The 17805-nt window shown below is 48.2% G+C and overlaps 1 protein-coding gene across 1 annotated transcript; it reads right to left on the bottom strand.

The window, feature by feature from the left end:
- Positions 1-126: 126 nt before the first annotated feature.
- On the bottom strand, positions 127-6869 carry WAS (WASP actin nucleation promoting factor). Its single transcript, XM_042974257.1, has 12 exons — positions 6680-6869; positions 6221-6361; positions 5287-5373; positions 5084-5186; positions 4930-4971; positions 4787-4837; positions 3966-4140; positions 2900-2942; positions 2540-2693; positions 1943-2346; positions 1566-1680; positions 127-353 (listed from the first exon to the last, which is right to left on the bottom strand). The coding sequence occupies exons 1-12, from the start codon at positions 6809-6811 to the stop codon at positions 298-300; spliced, it is 1503 nt and encodes a 500-aa protein (XP_042830191.1). The 5' UTR covers positions 6812-6869; the 3' UTR covers positions 127-297.
- Positions 6870-17805: the final 10936 nt, after the last annotated feature.

Genomic DNA, 17805 nt, shown 5'->3' with positions numbered 1-17805 from the left:
GACTATATGGAAAAAGGACCCCAACTTTCCATATTTGGAATATAAACAGATTGAGAGAAACAAAAAGACAGTTATTTTATTTCTGTTTAAAAATCCTTATGTGAGGAGAACTAGAAATTTTATATAAAAAGGGGCCCTGGCAATTTGCTAGGGTGAATGTTGGGGATCAGTCAGAGATGACAGCATTGGAAGGGTCGGTGGGGGAGAAATGGGGCTTGAGGGCCTGGAGGCCAGGAGTGGAGGGCAGGAAACAGCGGCTGCCAGGGGAGGAGGCGCAGAACAGGTGGGCAGGGTGACTCAGTCGTCCCACTCATCGTCCTCATCCTCATCACCGGCCTGGTCCTCCCCTTCGTCTGGAGGGACAGAGAAAGCAGGTCTCAGGATGAGCATAAGGGTTCAAGGGACCTGAGTGGGGTGAGGTTCCTGGGGTCTGAGAGTCAGGACTCAGAGTCCTGGGGGACTGAGGTCTCCTGCTGGAAATCACATCCGGGGCCTGTGCAGTTGGATGAGGAAGGGACCCCCTCAGAGGAACAAGAGTTAGGGTATGGGTTGGAGTTGGAGTCGAAGTTAATGTCATTGTCAAAAATATGGTTAATTGGGATATTACTGTCGCTCACACAAGGGTTAACGTTAGCGGGTTTGTTACTTAATTGGGTGGATTTAAATATTATTAGCAAAGATGGAGTATATTACAATATTACTATTTCATACCAAGTTAATGTTAATATTGTTGATACATAATGGGTTATTGACAATATCACTATCAAAGATGAGATTCATTACAATATTGTCATATAATGGATTCATAGTGATCTTGTGGATGTACTCTGGGATACATGTTAATACTGCCAATAATAGGTTGAGGTCCATATTACCCTCATATAATTGTCATATAATGACAGTATCGTTGACACATCAGGGGATTAATGTTAACATTATTATATGAAGATTGGACTAGTTATATAATTATCACATAATGAGCTAATGTTCACCTATTGACACATGGAGTTAGAGTTAATATTATTGTCGAAGGCGGGGTTCTTTATAATATCATCACATGTGGACTAATGTTAACACTACTGAACATACAGGATTAATATTAATACTGTGGACATGCCTTGGCATTAATGATAATATTATCATCAAAGATAGAGTGAAACAGGGGCGCCTGGGTGGCTCAGTCAGTTAAGCCTCCAGCTCTTGATTTCAGCTCAGGTCACGATCTCACAGGTTTGTGAGTTCGAGCCGGTCATCAGGCTTTGCACTAATAGTGCAGAGCCTGCCTGGGATTCTCCCTCTCCCTCTCTCTCTCTCTCTGCCCCTCCCCCTCCTACATATGCCTGTGCCCTCACTCTCTTTCTCTCTCAAAACAAATAAACTTTAAAAAAAGATAGAGTGAATTATATTATTGTTCCATAATGACAATGTTAACATTGTCAAAAAGGAGATTGATACAAGAGTCATGTATGGATACTATTACTATTGATGGTAACCGTTGGGGTTATTTTTACACCAACACTAGCCTTGGGAACCAGGCTCTGTCCTGGCAAAGGGCAGGCTCTCACCTGAGGAGTGGATGGCTCTGCTTCTCTTCTGCATCACGTGCATCAGGGCTCCCACCAACCCTTCCGATCTCGGAGGTGGAGGCTGCAGCGCTGAGCTCTCTGGGGCCCCAGGGGTCTGCAGCAAGCAGGGTTCAGCACAGAGGGTTCAAAGCCCGTGACTGGAGCACTCCTCCCTGCCCCTTCATTACTTCCCCTCCCATACACTCCAGTCCCCTTCAAGGTTCCCAGCCTACCTTGCCCCACCAACCTCCCAGCCCTGTTACTGAAACCCCAAAGACTGGGACCTCCATTAATTTCAGCCCTGGCCCCCTAATATCCTGGCTTGCCCAGCACACCCGAGCCCCAGACCCCCAACCCTCAATCCTGCCCATCTTCACCTTGTTCAGCTGAATTCCCTGCCGGATTTGATCCAAAAGTGCCCCCCGACCTCCACTGGGGGCCAGGCCCCCCACAGGCCCCAGAGCAGGAGGAGGGGGAGGGACTGGCCCATCATCAGAGCTGGGTGGTGGTGGTGGTGGTGGTGGTGGTGGAGGCACAGGAGTCCCTCCAGGTCCAGAGGGTGGAGGGGGCGGTGGTCCAGAACGTCCAGTGGCTGGAGGGGGTGGTGGTGGAGGGCCCCCTCGGCCTGGGGGTGGGGGTCCCCGGGGAGTTGGCGGGGGTGGAGCACCTCCCAAAGGTACAGGGGGCAGTGGACCAGAACGACCCTTGTTGTTCCCAATAGTAGGGGGCCGGGGGGGCTGGTTTCCTCCTCGGGATGGCGGTGGGGGCGGTGGAAGCGGCTCTGAGGGGGGAAAATAACACATAGCTATTGTTATAGTTTTCTTCAGAGCCTCAGTTTTGCTCATTTATAAAATGGGTACCCCAAATGATCAACTCCTCACTCAAGCAGTATAAGGGTTTCCATGAGGACTGAGTGACTATATCTCTTAAAAACCAGCTACTAGGGCTGGAGAAGAAGGGGTGGGGGGACTCACCCTGGCGCCTCATCTCCTGCCGCACAGCCTCCAGCCCACCCTGGTCCTCAATGAAATCGTAGATAAGCTTGGAGGTCTCGGCATCTGTGAGCTGGGCCTCACTGATTCCTGCCCTGGAGAACAGACTCCGCAGATCCGGGTCCAGGTTGTTTACCTGCCCAGGAGGAAAAAGGCCAGGGCAGGGGTGGGGGAATAAAGTGGATAGGGAAGGGGCACAGATTATCAATAGGTCCACCCCCCGAGAGGGATCTTCTGAGAGGGGTGTAGAAAGGGTGGGGTCTAGGGGTAGGTCTGAGCCAGTGGACTACGGAAGGGCAGGTGGGTAGTTAAGTGGGTCAAGGGGTCTTTGGAATTACTCACGTCAAATCCATTCTGGGGGTCCCACCCCACGTGGCTGACATGTCTGGGGGAGGTGAGGAGATCCCAGTGAAACCCCACTGCGTTTCCTTTCCTCCCTTCCTAGTGAAGCCCTCTTGCCTTCTGCCCAGAGAGACTCCGAGGAGCCAGAATTAATGAATGAGTCACAAGTGAATGACTGAGTGACTGAATGAGAGCAACAGTTATAGAATTAGAAGGGGTCCATAGTTTGTGATGCCCATCTGCCTACCCATCCCTTTTTCTACCATCCATCACCCATCCATTTGCCCACCTAGCCATTTGCATCCACCTGTCAGACCACTGATCTATTGTACATTTGTTTCTCTACTCATCTTCCTATATACATCTGTTTACCCATTTGTCCACCAATCTATCTTCACACATACTTGATCATCCACCCAACCACTTACCCATGTGCCCACCTTTCAATCCATCTACTCTTTTGTCCACCCACTCAACCACATACTTTTGTCTATTTATCCATTGAACTGTCCATTCATCCACATATCTGGCCACCTGTCCATCCCCATCCACCTTGTTTGTGAACCAACCAGATATCCATCCATCTGTCCACACACTCATCCACTCACCCATCCATCTGCCTACCCACTTCCCATTTACCCATTCACCCATCCATCCACCCACCTATCCATTCATTCCCCAACTCACTCACTCTTTCATCCATCCATTCATCCATCCATCCATTTACCCATCTACCCACCCATCCATTCACCCACCAGCCCACCCAGGGTGGGACTAAGGTGAAGCAAGTGAGGTGCCTAAGGCGTAAAATTTAATGGGGCCCTCACTCTCAGAGTCATTAGTTACAGTTGCATGACCCTTAGAGTAACTACCTCTATAAATTTTGCAACCTTGGCACCTCGCTTGCCTCTCCCTAGTCCTGGCCTTGCATCCACCCACCTATCCACACATCTACCTACCCACCCACCCATGTGCCCATCCTTCCATCTACTCAGCTCTCTTCCTGTCCAACTTTTCATCCACCCCCCCAGAGGGATCTGTGGGACCAGTGGGGAGAGGTTCTCACTTGAATCCACTGGGTGCTCCAATATCAGCTTTGCTGATCTTTTTCTTCCCTGAGCGTTTCTTATCAGCTGGGCCAGGCCCAGGTGCTGGGAGCCCACGGTATCGTGAACTTGTGATGTCTGGGTTTTGGATGTCCACTGTTACTAGCCCCAGGGACAGGGGGCCAGCTGCTGGGCCTGTGGGGAAAATAGTGTGATTGAGCCATTGACCTACTTAACCTACCAACCAAAGCATAGGGGCAAGAGACAGGAAGAGTGTTGAGGGAATCTGTGTGTGTGTGTTTGATGGTCACAGAGGGAGTGGGTAAGGGGTCCAAGTAGGGTTTATGGAGAAGTGGATGAGTGGATTCTACAAGCCATTCTTACATTCACCAATTCATTTATTTATTCATTCACTCATGCTTATCACTTAAGTATTGATTCATTCATTCATGGCTCATTGACCCAATTATTTGTGAAATTATTCATTCGGTCAGTCGTTCATTCAATCATTGCTTTATTCACTGATTGAAATGTTATGTCAATTATTCATTTATTTGCTGTTCAATTCATTCACTTATTCATTGATTTACTCAATCATCCATCCATCTATTCATCCATATATCCACATACTCATTCTCCTATACATCTATGTTTTCATCTTCCCATCAATTCATCCCCCACTCAACCATCTATCCACCACCAATCCATCTACCCACTCATTTGCCCACTTATCTCTACACCCACCCAACTACTCATCCATCCACCCACTCCCCACCCATCTATCCATCCACTCCCCCACCCACCTGTCCACTCAGAGACACAGGAAAGAATCAGCACTCACCCCCTTGATCTCCACCTGGATGCGGAGGCAGGGGTGGGGGCCCTCTTCTCTCTGGAGAGATGGAATGGATAGAGAGCTATTACAACCCTGCCACAGGTTCCTGGGCTAGCCCCTTATTACCTTCCTTGAACTTGAGGACTCACCTTCATTGGCTGGTGCTGGTGGTGGGGGTAGCTGGCGTCTATCTGTGGAGAGACGGATGGACTGGGAACCAGAACCATAAGAGGAGCTTTTCCAGCTCCCTACCCTTGCATGTACTCCTGCCCAACCTCGTTTTCTCCCCCAAGGCCTCCTCACCTCCACTTTGCCTCTGATTCCTTTTTTGTATCTTCTCCTGCACCAGGGCCCGGAAGGCCTGGGCCTCGCCCTCGTCTGCAAAGTTCAGCCCTGCTTGGCAGTCCTGCACATATCTTGGGCTCAATAGCCTTCCAGGCCCCCCACACCTTTCCCATCTCCTCCCCACATCCCAACTGAGGCCCAGGGGTTGAGTGGCCACTTACATCTCCAGCAAAAGTGTGGAAGTAAGGGGTGGGAGTGGAGTAGACCAACTGTGAGTATAGTTCCTGTTCCCAGAGCAGCTGGCCAGCCTGGAGAGGTGGGAAACACATTGGCACTGAGGCCTGCCCAGGGTGGCAGGCCTCTGTTATCTGGGCAAGGAGAATGATATCATAATTTGGGGCCCCAGGATCGCATTAGAGATTTCCAGCTTAGCATCAGGGAGTTGGGGGTCTAGATGTCAGATGTGGAGGGTTGAGGTACAGTATGGGAGTTGGACACTGCAGTCAGAGATTTGGATTTGGGGTTCAGGGCCCTAGATGTGGGACTTGGGGGCTTGAATAGGAGGATTTAGGACTCTAGTCCTAGGAAATTGAACCCATTCACAGACTCCATCTTACATCCTTCCTTTATGGGGGCCTTCATTTGGACAGGTAGGGCTCCAGTCCTGGGAGTTGGGGTTGATATTTGAGGTTCAGACATACAGACTTGAAAGCTTTGGGGGTGGGGGATTCAGCCAAGGTGTATGTGCGATTTGAGGTTTGTGGAGCAGAGCTATGGCTTAGGAGCTAGGCAAACATTTAGGGTTCAGGAGTTATGATAGGGAATTTATGGGACCCAAAATGTTGAGTTTAGAACAGATTTGAAGTTAAGGTAAAAATACAGGGCTCTTTTTGTTTGGAGTTCATGAAACAGAACTATACTGTTAGATTTAGGAGTTATACTAATATTTGGGGTTTTATAGATCTTGACATGGAGATTCTGGGTCAATTATCAAAAACAAAGAAAGGCAAACCAGAGTTTGACATCTGGATGAAGTCTTTGGTCCCAGGGCTCAGGTTTACTGATCTGTCCAAGGCCTTGGGGCTATGGACACAGGTATGGGTTTGCAGGGTTGAAAACTGGTTTGCATGTCCAGTGCGGGGAGGTGGGAATCACCTGAAGGCCGTAAAGACGGATGAAGTAGGACTTCTGGGGGTTATCCTTCACGAAGCACACAGCCCCACAATGCTCCTTGGTCCAGTGCTCTGCTCCAGGAGGCAGTGCCAGGTAGAGCTGAACAACGGCGGTGGCCAGTGTCTGGGAGGGAAGAGCAGGGCTCATTGGAATCTGGTCAGCCAGAGGGTCTAGTTCTCCCATGTCCATGGCTGTTAGGGCTCCAAAGGAAGAGCCACGGCCAGAGGGAGAGTTGACAGACTTGGAAATCAAGATCTTCCTGGGATCGGTGAATGGGGCTAAGCGGATTCTAAGAGAGGAGATGATGGAGAAGGGAAGGAGGAGAGGAAGAGGGGAAGAAAGAAGAGGAAAGGAGAAGGATGGGGAAGATGAGGCAGAGAGGAGTAGAGGAAGAGGAGGAAAGGGAGGGAGACAGGGAGGGCTAGGAGATCCCCAGCTCACCCAGCATTTCCGACCCAGCATCTCGAAGAGTCGCTGGTTCTCGTGGTCCTGGAGGAGCGTGGAGGGTACGTTCTGCTGAACCCCTGGTCCTCCGCGACCCCCAGACCTGCCTCCCACAGGGCCCCCACTCATGGTGCCTCCTGCCCTTGTCCTCTCCGGCTAGGCTCTGGGTGCAGGGTAAGAAGAGGAACTTCCGCAGTGAGCAGGGGAACAGGAAGTGCAAAAAACCACAAGGGAAACAAGTCCTCCAGGGGCCCCTGGGTGGGCCTGGCCTCCTCCTCCCTCCCTAGAACAGGCTTGGACCCTCCTCCCTCAGACTGGGGCCCTCTTCCATTCAACTGGTTAAGACCCATCTTTTGGACCAGCTCAGGTCCTCTTCTTCTATTCTTACTCCCTGAGGCCCATCTCCCTCTGACTGGCTCAGATCCTCTTCCCGCTGATTGGATGACAGCAAGAGCTAGGCCACTGCTGCACTTCTGCCGGGGGACACTATGGCAGGGAGCAGTCATGGAGCTGGGCAGTCTCCTTCCTCCCCAAAGCATCCAGTTGGTCTGGGCCTGAGGCCCAAGGCCCCTCATGCTGAAGAATTACTGTGTTTAAACCTTTCTTCTAATGACACTGGGAGTGCCTGGGATCCCACCCCTCTCCTGAGACCCCAACAATGCATTTGCACCCAGCTCACTTCCCCATCCCTTACTCTTGCCTCCCCACAGTTCCCAAATGATTTTCTGCTTATCATCCCTTTATAGCATATATGAATGCCTAGTCAACATCTTGTTTAGTTTTCATTGCTTTTGAACTTTTAAAAGTCAGTCATCTTCAGAGCCTTGCTTTTTCCCCACACAACATTCTATTTTTATCCAACGTTTATGTAGCACTGAACATGTGTGCCACACTGTTCTGCCCTCTTTGTAAATATCGACTCATCTAAATCCTCATAACAGCCTATGGGGCATACACTCTTACCATGTCCATTTGATAGTGGGAAATGAGGGAACTGAGGCACACGGCGGTTCCATGATTTTTCCCAGTAGCTCCCAGCTCGCAAGTGGTAGTTCAGTCCTCACTTCTCCATGGGCCTCAGTTTACCATTTGGGGACATGAAGCTCTCAGGCACATACAGCAGTCTGGGGCAGCTGAGCAGGTCTGGGGTGTGACTGACATTCTCTGGTACCTGCAGGGAAACAGCACATCTCAAGGTGGGACCCACACTCGTGCCTGGAAACCTTCAAGCAAGTATAGAGCTTCTCTCCCAAGCCGAAACTCAAAGTTCCTTCTGATGGGGCAATTCCAGCCTCCCTCCCTCCCCTCCTCACAACTCAGCCTTGGGCACCCACAACTCACCAGACAATTTAGGCAATTTCGTACCTCTGCCTGGAGCGCCTTCTGGCTTGTTCATAGGGCAAAGCTCTGCTTTGTTGCTCAAAGAGCCATTGTATTCATTCATTTTAATACTGCTCATCATGCTCTTGCCCTGTGCCATGTGTATCTCCAGTATCTGGCACAAACTAGACACCAAATAAATGTTTACTGAAGGAATCAATAAGGGATTAGTGTCGGATTTAGGTTTTCTTTTTTTAATTTTTTAATTTTTTTGCGGGGGAGGGGCAGACAGAATCCCAAGCAGGCTCCACACTATCAGTGTGGAGCCCAATGTGGGGCTCAGAGTCACGAAACATGAGATCACGGCCTGAGCCAAAATCAAAAGTCAGATGCTTATGTATGTTAACTACCTTGAATTTTTTTTTTTTTTGAGAGAGAGAGAGAGAGAGAGAGAGAGAAGGGCACAATGAGTGAGGGGCAGAGTGAGAGAGAATCCCAGGAGGAGCAGAGGGAGGGAGAGAGAGAGAAAAGAGGGGCTCACCCAATGCGGGGCTCAAGATCACCCAAAGCAAGGCTCAAGCTCACCCGATGGGGGATTCAAACCCACAAACTGTGAGATCATGACCTGAGCCGAAGTCCTGAGCCACCCAGGCACCCACTAACTTGAATTTAAATAAATAAATAAATTAATTAATTAAAAAAGTCTGATGCTTAACTGACTGAACCACCCAGGTGCCCCTGATTTAATGTTTTCTGAGCTTTTTCTAAGTGCCTTACATTTATTAACTGGTTTCACTTTCACAAATGACCCCACGAGGGAAACACTGCTCTTATCCCCCTTTTACCCATAGGGAAGCTGAGGCCCAGAAAAGTTAGCTAACTTGCCCAAGATCACCCAGCTTGTGAACGGTGGAGCTGAGGCCAAATACATGAGAAACGATTCCTAATCTGTCAAGTGCCACGTGGGAGCAGAGAGAAAATTCTTCTGCTCCTTCTCGGCCTTGTGTTCTCAACCTTCCACCTCCTTCTTTCTCTGCCACTAGATCTGTCTCCCTTGAGTCTACATCAGAAGGCCTTAAACCTCTGCCACATTTGCTGGTTGTTTTTTAAATTAACATTTTTTTAAATGTTTATTTATTCATTTTTGAGAGACAGAAAGAAGAGTGAGCAGGGGAGGGGCAGAAAGAAAGAGAGAATCCCAAGCAGGCTCAATGCTGTCAGCACAGAGCCTGATGCGGGGCTTGAACCCACGAACCGTGAGATCATGACCTGAGCAGAAATCGAGTTGGACGCTTAACCAACTGAACCACCGAGGCACCCCTAAATTAATATTTAAAAGTTATATACTTCCAGTTCTAAGTAGCAGACAAGTTTAAAATTTATATTTTTTTCCAAAAATAAATAAATAAATTTTATATTTTTCTCTAAATAAAAAAACCTAGAGTTTTATTTTAGTCCCTCATAGAATGAGTGTCCCCACCCTGGAATATAGTGACTTAGAAATCATTTTTCCCATTATCCAGATTATTGAATTACTTTGTTGACCTGCATTAATAATTTGGAGCTGGTTTATTTTACTTTTATGTATTCCCATCGATGCAGTGCTTTTCTATACTGGATGACAGTACTTGGTGAAGTGAGGACCTCAAAGGTAATTTGCTCTCCAGGACCTTCAAAAAGACTTAAAAGAACAAAAACCTCAATTTAGCTTTTATGGTTCGCAGCAGGAGGGTGGGTCCAATACCAGTCCACCACAGCTGGGAGCAGTGGTTCAAACTCACTTCTTAGCAATCCAGTGAATACCCAGGAACCCCCCAGAACCAGTATATAACCAATAACTTATGCCATCCTGATGTCCCTCCACCCCTCCGGGGTCACCAGATGGAGAACCATTTCCTGTTTATATCTTGTGCTTATTTTGCTTTATTCTGAGAGGATCTTGCCTACAAGATCCTGATTGCCACACCTCAAGCCCTGAGTAGGAAATAAGACACAGTCAGTGATAAGACATGGGGTGTCTTCCCCACTTTGGTCCTACCACATGACTGAGTCCATGGAGGAGAAGTAGGCACAGGTAGGGCCCTACTGGGGGGCCCTACTGCTGTCCCATAAGACCAAACTGAGGCCAAGATGGCAAAATGTCCTTTGCCATGCCATCCTTCTCCCCTTCCTTCCCTGCCTCTCCTGGTCCTCTGTACCCCTGACTGAGGGGTGCTTCCTAGGGACAGGCCTAAGGAAACGGCAGTTTCCAACCATCTGACCCTATCCTCTCACCATCCTGGAATGACATTCAGGTACATTACAAGGGTTGGTGGTGTGGGACTGTCCCCCAGCATCCTAGCCACCCCCCCCATTCAATGCCAAAGCACCCCCATCATTGTGACAACCGAAGTCTGCCTACCAGGAATTCCCAAAACACACCCCCAGGTCAGGAAGGAACATGACCCTTGTCTGTCTGGTTCTTTGCCAGTATCCCCACCACCCTAGCACAAGACCCTGCATGCAGCTCAGTCAGCATTTGTTGAGTAATCATCGTACAGTCCAGCTATCTATGCTGTGATTTACTGCCCGCTGTCCACAAGGCTCCCCTGTCCTCTCTTCACCCCTCCTGCCTAGGGAAAGGGGGAAGAAAAGAACTCAAGAGTGTGCAGGGGCCAGCCTCTCCCACAGAGGTGTCTAAACTGTTCATGGATATAATGGGCAAATGGGTACTTTAGGGGTTCTCAGGAGAGGGGCTGATTTCTAGTCCTGATGGGGATGGAGTAAGGACAGGGGGTGCACAGAAAAGCAGAGATACCTGAAAAGATAAGAATGGTTCAGTGGTGGGGTGTCTGGCTGGCTCAGTCAGTAGAGAGTAGGTGACTCTTGACCTCAGGGTCATGAGTTCAAACCCCATGTTGGACTTAGAGCTGATATTAAAAAAGAAAAAGAAGAAAAAAAATTGAGAGAAGAATGGCTCAGTGGTTAGAACCACAGATTCTGGGGCCTTACAGCCTGGCTCTGGCTCTGGCTCTGGCTGTGCCACTTACCAGCTGTTAAAAGTCTGGGAACCTCTCAGTGCCTCCCTTGTCTCATCCGTAAAGTGAAGATAATAGCAGTTAATGTTGTTTTGAAGGCTAAATGAGATAATTCATGTCCAAGTGATTAGGACAGGGCTTAACATGTTATAATCACGCATGGTTGTTTTTATGAAACAGCAGTGACTTGGATAAACGAACTATCATCCCTTCAGCCTAGCATTCTCCCACCCTCTCCCCCTTCCTTTCCTCACCCTCCTCCTTTGCACTTTAATTGGTGGACGGTCAGAGACCCAGGGCACACGACCACCTTCCCACTGCCCTTTTTCAACTTTCCCTTGCATCCCTGAGATGCAAAGACCATCTCAGAGAGCCATTCCGTGGGCCCTGGCCAGACTCCTCTAGGGCTGTGACATGTTCCTGGCGCCCTCCCGGCCAACCTGGGAGATGCCACCCACCACTTGTTTCCTGCCCTACTCCCCCTGGCCCAGCACAGGAAAACACCGCCAGGCAAGCCCTCCTACCCCCTTCTAGGTTTGTGTCCCCTCCAAGTCCCTACCCTGTCCACAACCTCAAAGTCACAACTCTCCCTAGATAGGTGCCCGCTACCTCCGTGCACCCCAATGTGTGTGTCCATTCCCTAGTCTGTGACACCAGAATTGTACACACCCGAGTGTGTGTGACCCCTTGCGTGTCCAAACCCCTGTGTGTGTGACTCTAGGAACATCCACTTGTGTTGACACCCTTGACTGTGAGCCCCGAACAGCCATAACGCTGCAGCCTGGAAAGCACCACTGCTGGTGTGGGGAGGAACGCAAAATGGAACAGTCCGCCCAGGATCATACCACTAGAAAGGGGATGGCCACCTTACAACATACCGTTTGTTTGTGGGGGAGGATTGCGACAGCTGCCTCATCCCCTAATGGAGAGGGGAATGTCGCAATCTTGCTTGTCCCAAGATTCCCGTCCCGTCCTCCCAACTCCCACCCGCCTCAGGCGTGCCTTGCGCTCGGGTCGCGCCCTCAACCTCTCTCGCATCCGCCATCTTAACCACTCTCACCCCCCTCGATTTCTTAGAAGCCTCTGTCATTGTACCGGAGCCTCCAATTGGCTCAGGGCTGGGGAATCAGAGACTGCCGTGGGCTCTTATTGGTCGATGGTAGAATTCCGCTTGGGTCTCAGAGCCTAACAGCCCGCCTCCGCTCGCGCGCGCGGGTCTCCCATTGGTCACGGGCTCGGGCATGTGCAGTGGGTGCCAGACCCGGGTGCCCAGCCACTGAAGCGAGACTTTGGAGATTTCGGATGGTGGGTTCGAATACCACCTCAGAAGGGTCAGTTGGTTCACCTGTAAAGAAGTGGTGCTTCCTGTTGGGGGTTAGTGAGATGACATACCGGGCCATGATGCCCTGTGTAAACGCTAAATTGTAAACTCTAACAAAGCCAGTAGGGTTTTCCTGCCTGTACCCAGTTGTTCTTGGGTGCACTTATTCTGTAGTTAACGCAGAATAGAAAGTATTCTCTGAGTTTGGGTTCTAGGAAATACTCTAAGAAGTTACTTTAATAAAATAAAATTAAGCCGCAGTAGGACGGGCACAGGTTGGTTGTCTGGCTCTCCCAATACCATAAATTGCAGAGTGAACATCTGTGGTCTTTGGGTTCAGTGTGCTAAAATCATTAATTTTACTCCTCTGACAGATGGGTACAAAACTGACAACAGTTAAAATCCCTCATGGCGAGGACTTTGACAAAATATGTTTAAGAGAATAAATATTTTCCCTAGTTTTCGAACCAGAGGGGACAGGATCATTGTGATTGACATGTGTTATTTAATATACGTAGGTGGCTCAGTCTGTTAAGCGCCGACTTAGGCGCAGGTCATGATCTCACATCTGTGAGTTCGAGCCCTGCCTCGGGCTCTGTGCTGACAGCTCAGAGCCTGGAACCTGCTTTGGATTCTGTGTCTCTCTCTCTCTCTCTCTGCCCCACCCCTGCTTGCTCTCTCACTCTGTCTCTCAAAAATGAATAAACGTTAAAAAAATTTAATATACATCGTAGGTGATCTAGCCAGTTACCTGTCTTAAAGTTTGCAATTTTTACATTATATATGTATGTAAATTAAAATTTAAGCATATATATGTGCATTATAAAATACATACAAATAATAAATACATGATTCATAGGGATGTAGATGATGTAGATGGAGGAGTGGGGCTTCGGTTCACTGTCCTGGGTCAGTTACATGCTGAAAGTCAAGTAACTGTTGATAATTTCACATGGTGACCTCAATTTTAGGAAGCCTGAGCCCTGAGCCCCCTGCCTTCACCAGGTGGGGCACATTTCCTTTAATTTGCTTGGAAACTCCAAATCTATGGCCAGTGCTGCCTCCACTGCTGAAAACACAAGCTGACCTCTGCGTCAGCTCTGATCCTGGGAAGATTATTTTAAGTGTGTGTATGGGTGTGTGGCGTGCTGGGTCAGGGTACTTTGTCATCACTGGATGTTTCTGATGGTGGCTGGGTTTATAACATTATATACTTCAGTTTAATATCTCCCCCCCCCCCGGGGGGCCATTGTTGGTGAGAGGTGCATTGTTTTCGTTTGGGATCTTGCCCTAATTATTATACTATGGTATAGCCCAACAGGCGATAAATACACCCCAAAGTGATACAATTGAAGAGGACTGGAGGGGAACTAAAGACAATCTTTAGCCTCTGAATAAAAGAATGAGCCTATCTAAAATAAAGTGCTTAAAGGAAACCTCCAAGAGGGGCACCTGGGTGGCTCAGTCAGTTAAGTGTCCGACTTAGGCTCAGGTCATGATCTTACAGTTCATGAATTTGAGTCCTGCTTTGGGCTCTGTGCTGACAGCTCAGAGCCTGGAGCCTGCTTCCGATTCTGGGTCTCCCTCTCTCTCTGGCCCTCCCCCACTCATGCTCTGTCTCTCTTTCTCTCTCTCTCCCAAAAATAAATAAACATTAAAAAATATTAAAAAAGAAAACCTGCAAGAAATGTAGTTTTCGTTGTTCATCTGTAGCCCTTTAAATTACACAGATTTCATCATCAACCCCAGTTTAGACCTTGATTACAAGCAACTTGAAAAAAAATTGGTTTTTGTTTATTTGCTAGGTTTGGCAGCTATGGGAAAACACAGTGTGTGCCTTTATAATTTTATGATCAATGGAGCTTTTAGGAAATGGGGTGATAGATATGCACATATGCTTGCTTGAGTCCTGCAAGTTAGTCAGGAAGTTTTAATGTCTCTTTCTTTCTTTCTTTCTTTCTTTCTTTCTTTCTTTCTTTTGCCAACGATGGTCTTTTAAAGTCGAAGCAAAACCTTCTCAAGCTTTTTTTTTTTTTTCTCCTGATTTTCTTTGATTTGTGACTGAAAGATACTTTGTCAATGTTTGCAAATAGGAGTCTGGGCCTGGGGTCTAGCTCCACAGCAGGGAGGGATGGGACATTTGGGAGGTCAGGGATTTAGTGTTTTTTTTTTCTGATTAATTAGTCATAGTCTTATCAAAGACAGATGAACTCCTATGTAAAATTTGAATTATAAAATAATTATAGTGGCGTGGGGTATCTGGCAATGAGTGAGGCCAGGTACCAAACAGAATTTCTCCTTCCTCCTGAATCAGCTCTGAATATCTGCTTGTGAAATCCCTGAACGCCCTAGCAGTTTGGGTTCCACAAAGAGTAAAAATAGGTGCCAGGTAGGGTGCAGTGAGTGGCCAGGTGGCTTCTGAGCCTCATCCCAGATTTATTTTCCCAGATGAAGGAAACCACGTGTTGAAATCAAACAACCAATTGGAGTAAAATATCTTGTAATTGGTTTGTAACTAAGTGCACTTGGGTAGGTTGTTTGCAAAGATGAGCGTTATGGACTGAATTGTGTCCTTTGAAAATTAATATGTTGAGGCCCTAACCCCTAATGTGACTGTATTTGCAGATGGGGACTTTTAAGAGACATCTACGGTTGAATGAGGTCACAAAGGCAGGACCCTTATCCAATAGGGCTGGTGTCCTTACAAAAAGAAGAAGAGAGGGATGCCTGGGTGGCTCAGTCGGTTAGAGTTAGGCATCTGATTTCAGCTCAGGTCATGATCGCACCATTTGTGGGTTCAGGCCCGTGTTGGGCTCTGTGCTGACAGCTCAGAGCCTGGAGCCTGCTTCAGACTCTGTGTCTCCCTCTCTCTCTGCCCCTCCCCCCTCAAAAATGAATAAACATTAAAAAAAGGGGAGGAAGAGGCACCAGAGGTTTGTGTACAGAGAAAAGGCCACGTGAGGACACAGTGAGAAGGTGGCCATCTGCAAGCCAAGGAGAGAGACTTCAAGAGAAACCAGACTTGCCAACACCTTTGATGAGGGAGTGCTGAGCAAGCTGAGGGCGAAATACAGGCTAACAGCACCCTCCCCCTCAAGGTGGGATATGTGTGATATTCCTCAGACACTCCCAGCTGCCCAAGAACAGGGGAAAGGAAAGAAAGCAAATGGTTGACTGATAGAGATCACAGTCGTGCAGGACAGGAGTCTCCTTCAGTTTACGGACAACTTAGTAAAGTCACAGTATACTGCAAATAAAAGGCAATCTAATCCATAGCCTAATCTCCAGACACCTATAGACTCTGTTTCCTGGAGCCCTAATATCACGCTCATCAAGATGTAAGGGAGTTTAAGTGCTTGCCATGGTGATGTGGGAAACAAAGGCAAATGAAAAAGTATATTCCCTTACTGCCTACAGCCCATTGACGAGTCTTTCAAACAGGCAGAGTGACCTTCTTCTAGGAACCCAACTGCCTCGATGATGACACTTTGCTAGGGGCAAAAGAAATCTTGGCTTAACATTATCCCGACCCCCCAGGATCCTGTGAGTCTCTTCAAACACAGAAAACTTCCTTTGCAAACCTCCTTTATGTTTAACCCCCAAGTATATGTTGGCAATTATACTCTAAGCATATGGCCCCTGATATACATATCTGAAGGCTCTCATGACTGAGGTTTTACTAAGCAGTATTAAATGACATTTTCCTAACAACAGCTAGCCCCTCAAGGTCCTGGATACCTGGCTCCTAAAATTCCTTAGAGACTTATGCTGTCCCTAACCCCCTCCCAACCTGAAGGTATATAATCAGTCACTCTTCCCAACCCCAATGCAGCTCCTTCTGCCCACGGGTCCTGTCCCCGTGCTTTAATAAAATCACCTTTCTGCACCAAAGACGTCTTCAAGAATTCTTTCTTGGCCATTGGCTCTGAACCCCACCATCACCCCAAAACTCCATCACCTTGATCTTGGACTTCCACCCTCCAGAGCTGTGAGAAAAATATATTTCTCTTGTTTAAGCCAACCAGTCTGTGGTATTCTGTAATGGCAGCCCTGGCAGATGAACAGAGATGGCCACAAACATTCCCCCGTATCTGCAGTCCTGCCCCTTAGCGATGTGATTTTGCAGCTACCATATCCAGAGCTGGAGTCTGTTTCCTCACCCCTTGAAACTAGGCTGGCCTTGTGACTTGCTGTGACCAACAGCATACAGCAGAAGTGTCATTATGTGAGATCCAGAGACTAGTCCTCAAGAAGGATGCAGCCTTGGCCATAGTGGAGCAGGGCTCTGAGCCCTCCTGGTGAGGAAGCCGACCTGGCTTCTTGAGAGGAGGTGTGGCAGAGAACCAAGACACCCCTGATGTCAGCCAGCACCAACCACCAGACTTGTGAGCCAACCCTCCAGTTGACTACAGCCAAGAGAGAGCAGGGGAAACTCTAAGAGAGGAACCACCAGCTGATCCCAGCTCACCATACACAGTTGTAATTCAAAGCCACTATGTTCTGTAGTTACATTGCAACAGCAACTGAACTGACACAGTTCTTCTCTCCCTGACCAGGGCTGAGTGGACCTGGCAGTGTTCCTCAAGAGCAAATTTTGTTTTGGTGGCCAAAGGCCCAATCCTTGGGAGGCCTGAACTACCACAAGGAGACGGACCCTCCAGTCCCCCAACTCAACACTTGTCGGCTTCAATTCTCTTTCCCCAGATTAAAAGTCAGTAGTAGCCTTTGCTGTCTTGGAAATTGCGGTGATAACTACTGGAAAATCCAAAAACAAAGAAAGGCTTCTTTAAGCAATTATGAGGCTTTGCTAGAGAAATGGCGCTACAAGGTATATTATGGACAAGTGATGGTATATAATTTGAATACCTAGTTATTAGTGTGAATAACCAAGATGAAGGTGCTGTATATGTTTGTTTATTTGTTTGTTTGTTTATTGAGAGAGAGTACAAGCAGGGAATGGGCAGAGGGAGAGGGAGAAAGAGAATACCAACCAGGCTCCAAGCCCAGCGCAGAGCCTGACACAGGGCTTGATCCCACAACCTTGAGACCATAACCTGAGCCAAACTTAAGAGTCACTCAACCCACTGAGTCACCCAGGCGCCCCTAGTGCTGTAGGTTTTTTTAAGTTTATTTATTTTGAGAGAGAGAGAGAGCACAAGCAGGGGAGGGGCAGAGAGAGAGGGAGTGAGAGAGAATCCCAAGCAGGCTCCATGCTGTCAGCATAGAGCCAGATATGGGGCTCAAACTCATGAACCGTGAGATCATAACCTGAGCCCAAATCAAGAGTCGGATGCTTAACTGACCGAGCCACCCAGGTGCCCTTAGTAATGTATAAGTTTAAATGTAGAAAGGGACACCTGGCTGGTTCAGTCCAAAGAGCACTGACTCTTGATCTTGGGGTTGTGATTTCGAGCCCCATGTTGGATATAGAGTACTTAAATAAATAAACATTAACAAAAAATAAG

Source organism: Panthera tigris, chromosome X (genome assembly GCF_018350195.1).
Source record: "Panthera tigris isolate Pti1 chromosome X, P.tigris_Pti1_mat1.1, whole genome shotgun sequence".
NCBI classification, from domain to species: Eukaryota; Metazoa; Chordata; class Mammalia; order Carnivora; family Felidae; genus Panthera; species Panthera tigris.
Note: the sequence above shows the minus strand (reverse complement) of the source record. Positions and strands in the feature narration are given on the sequence as shown.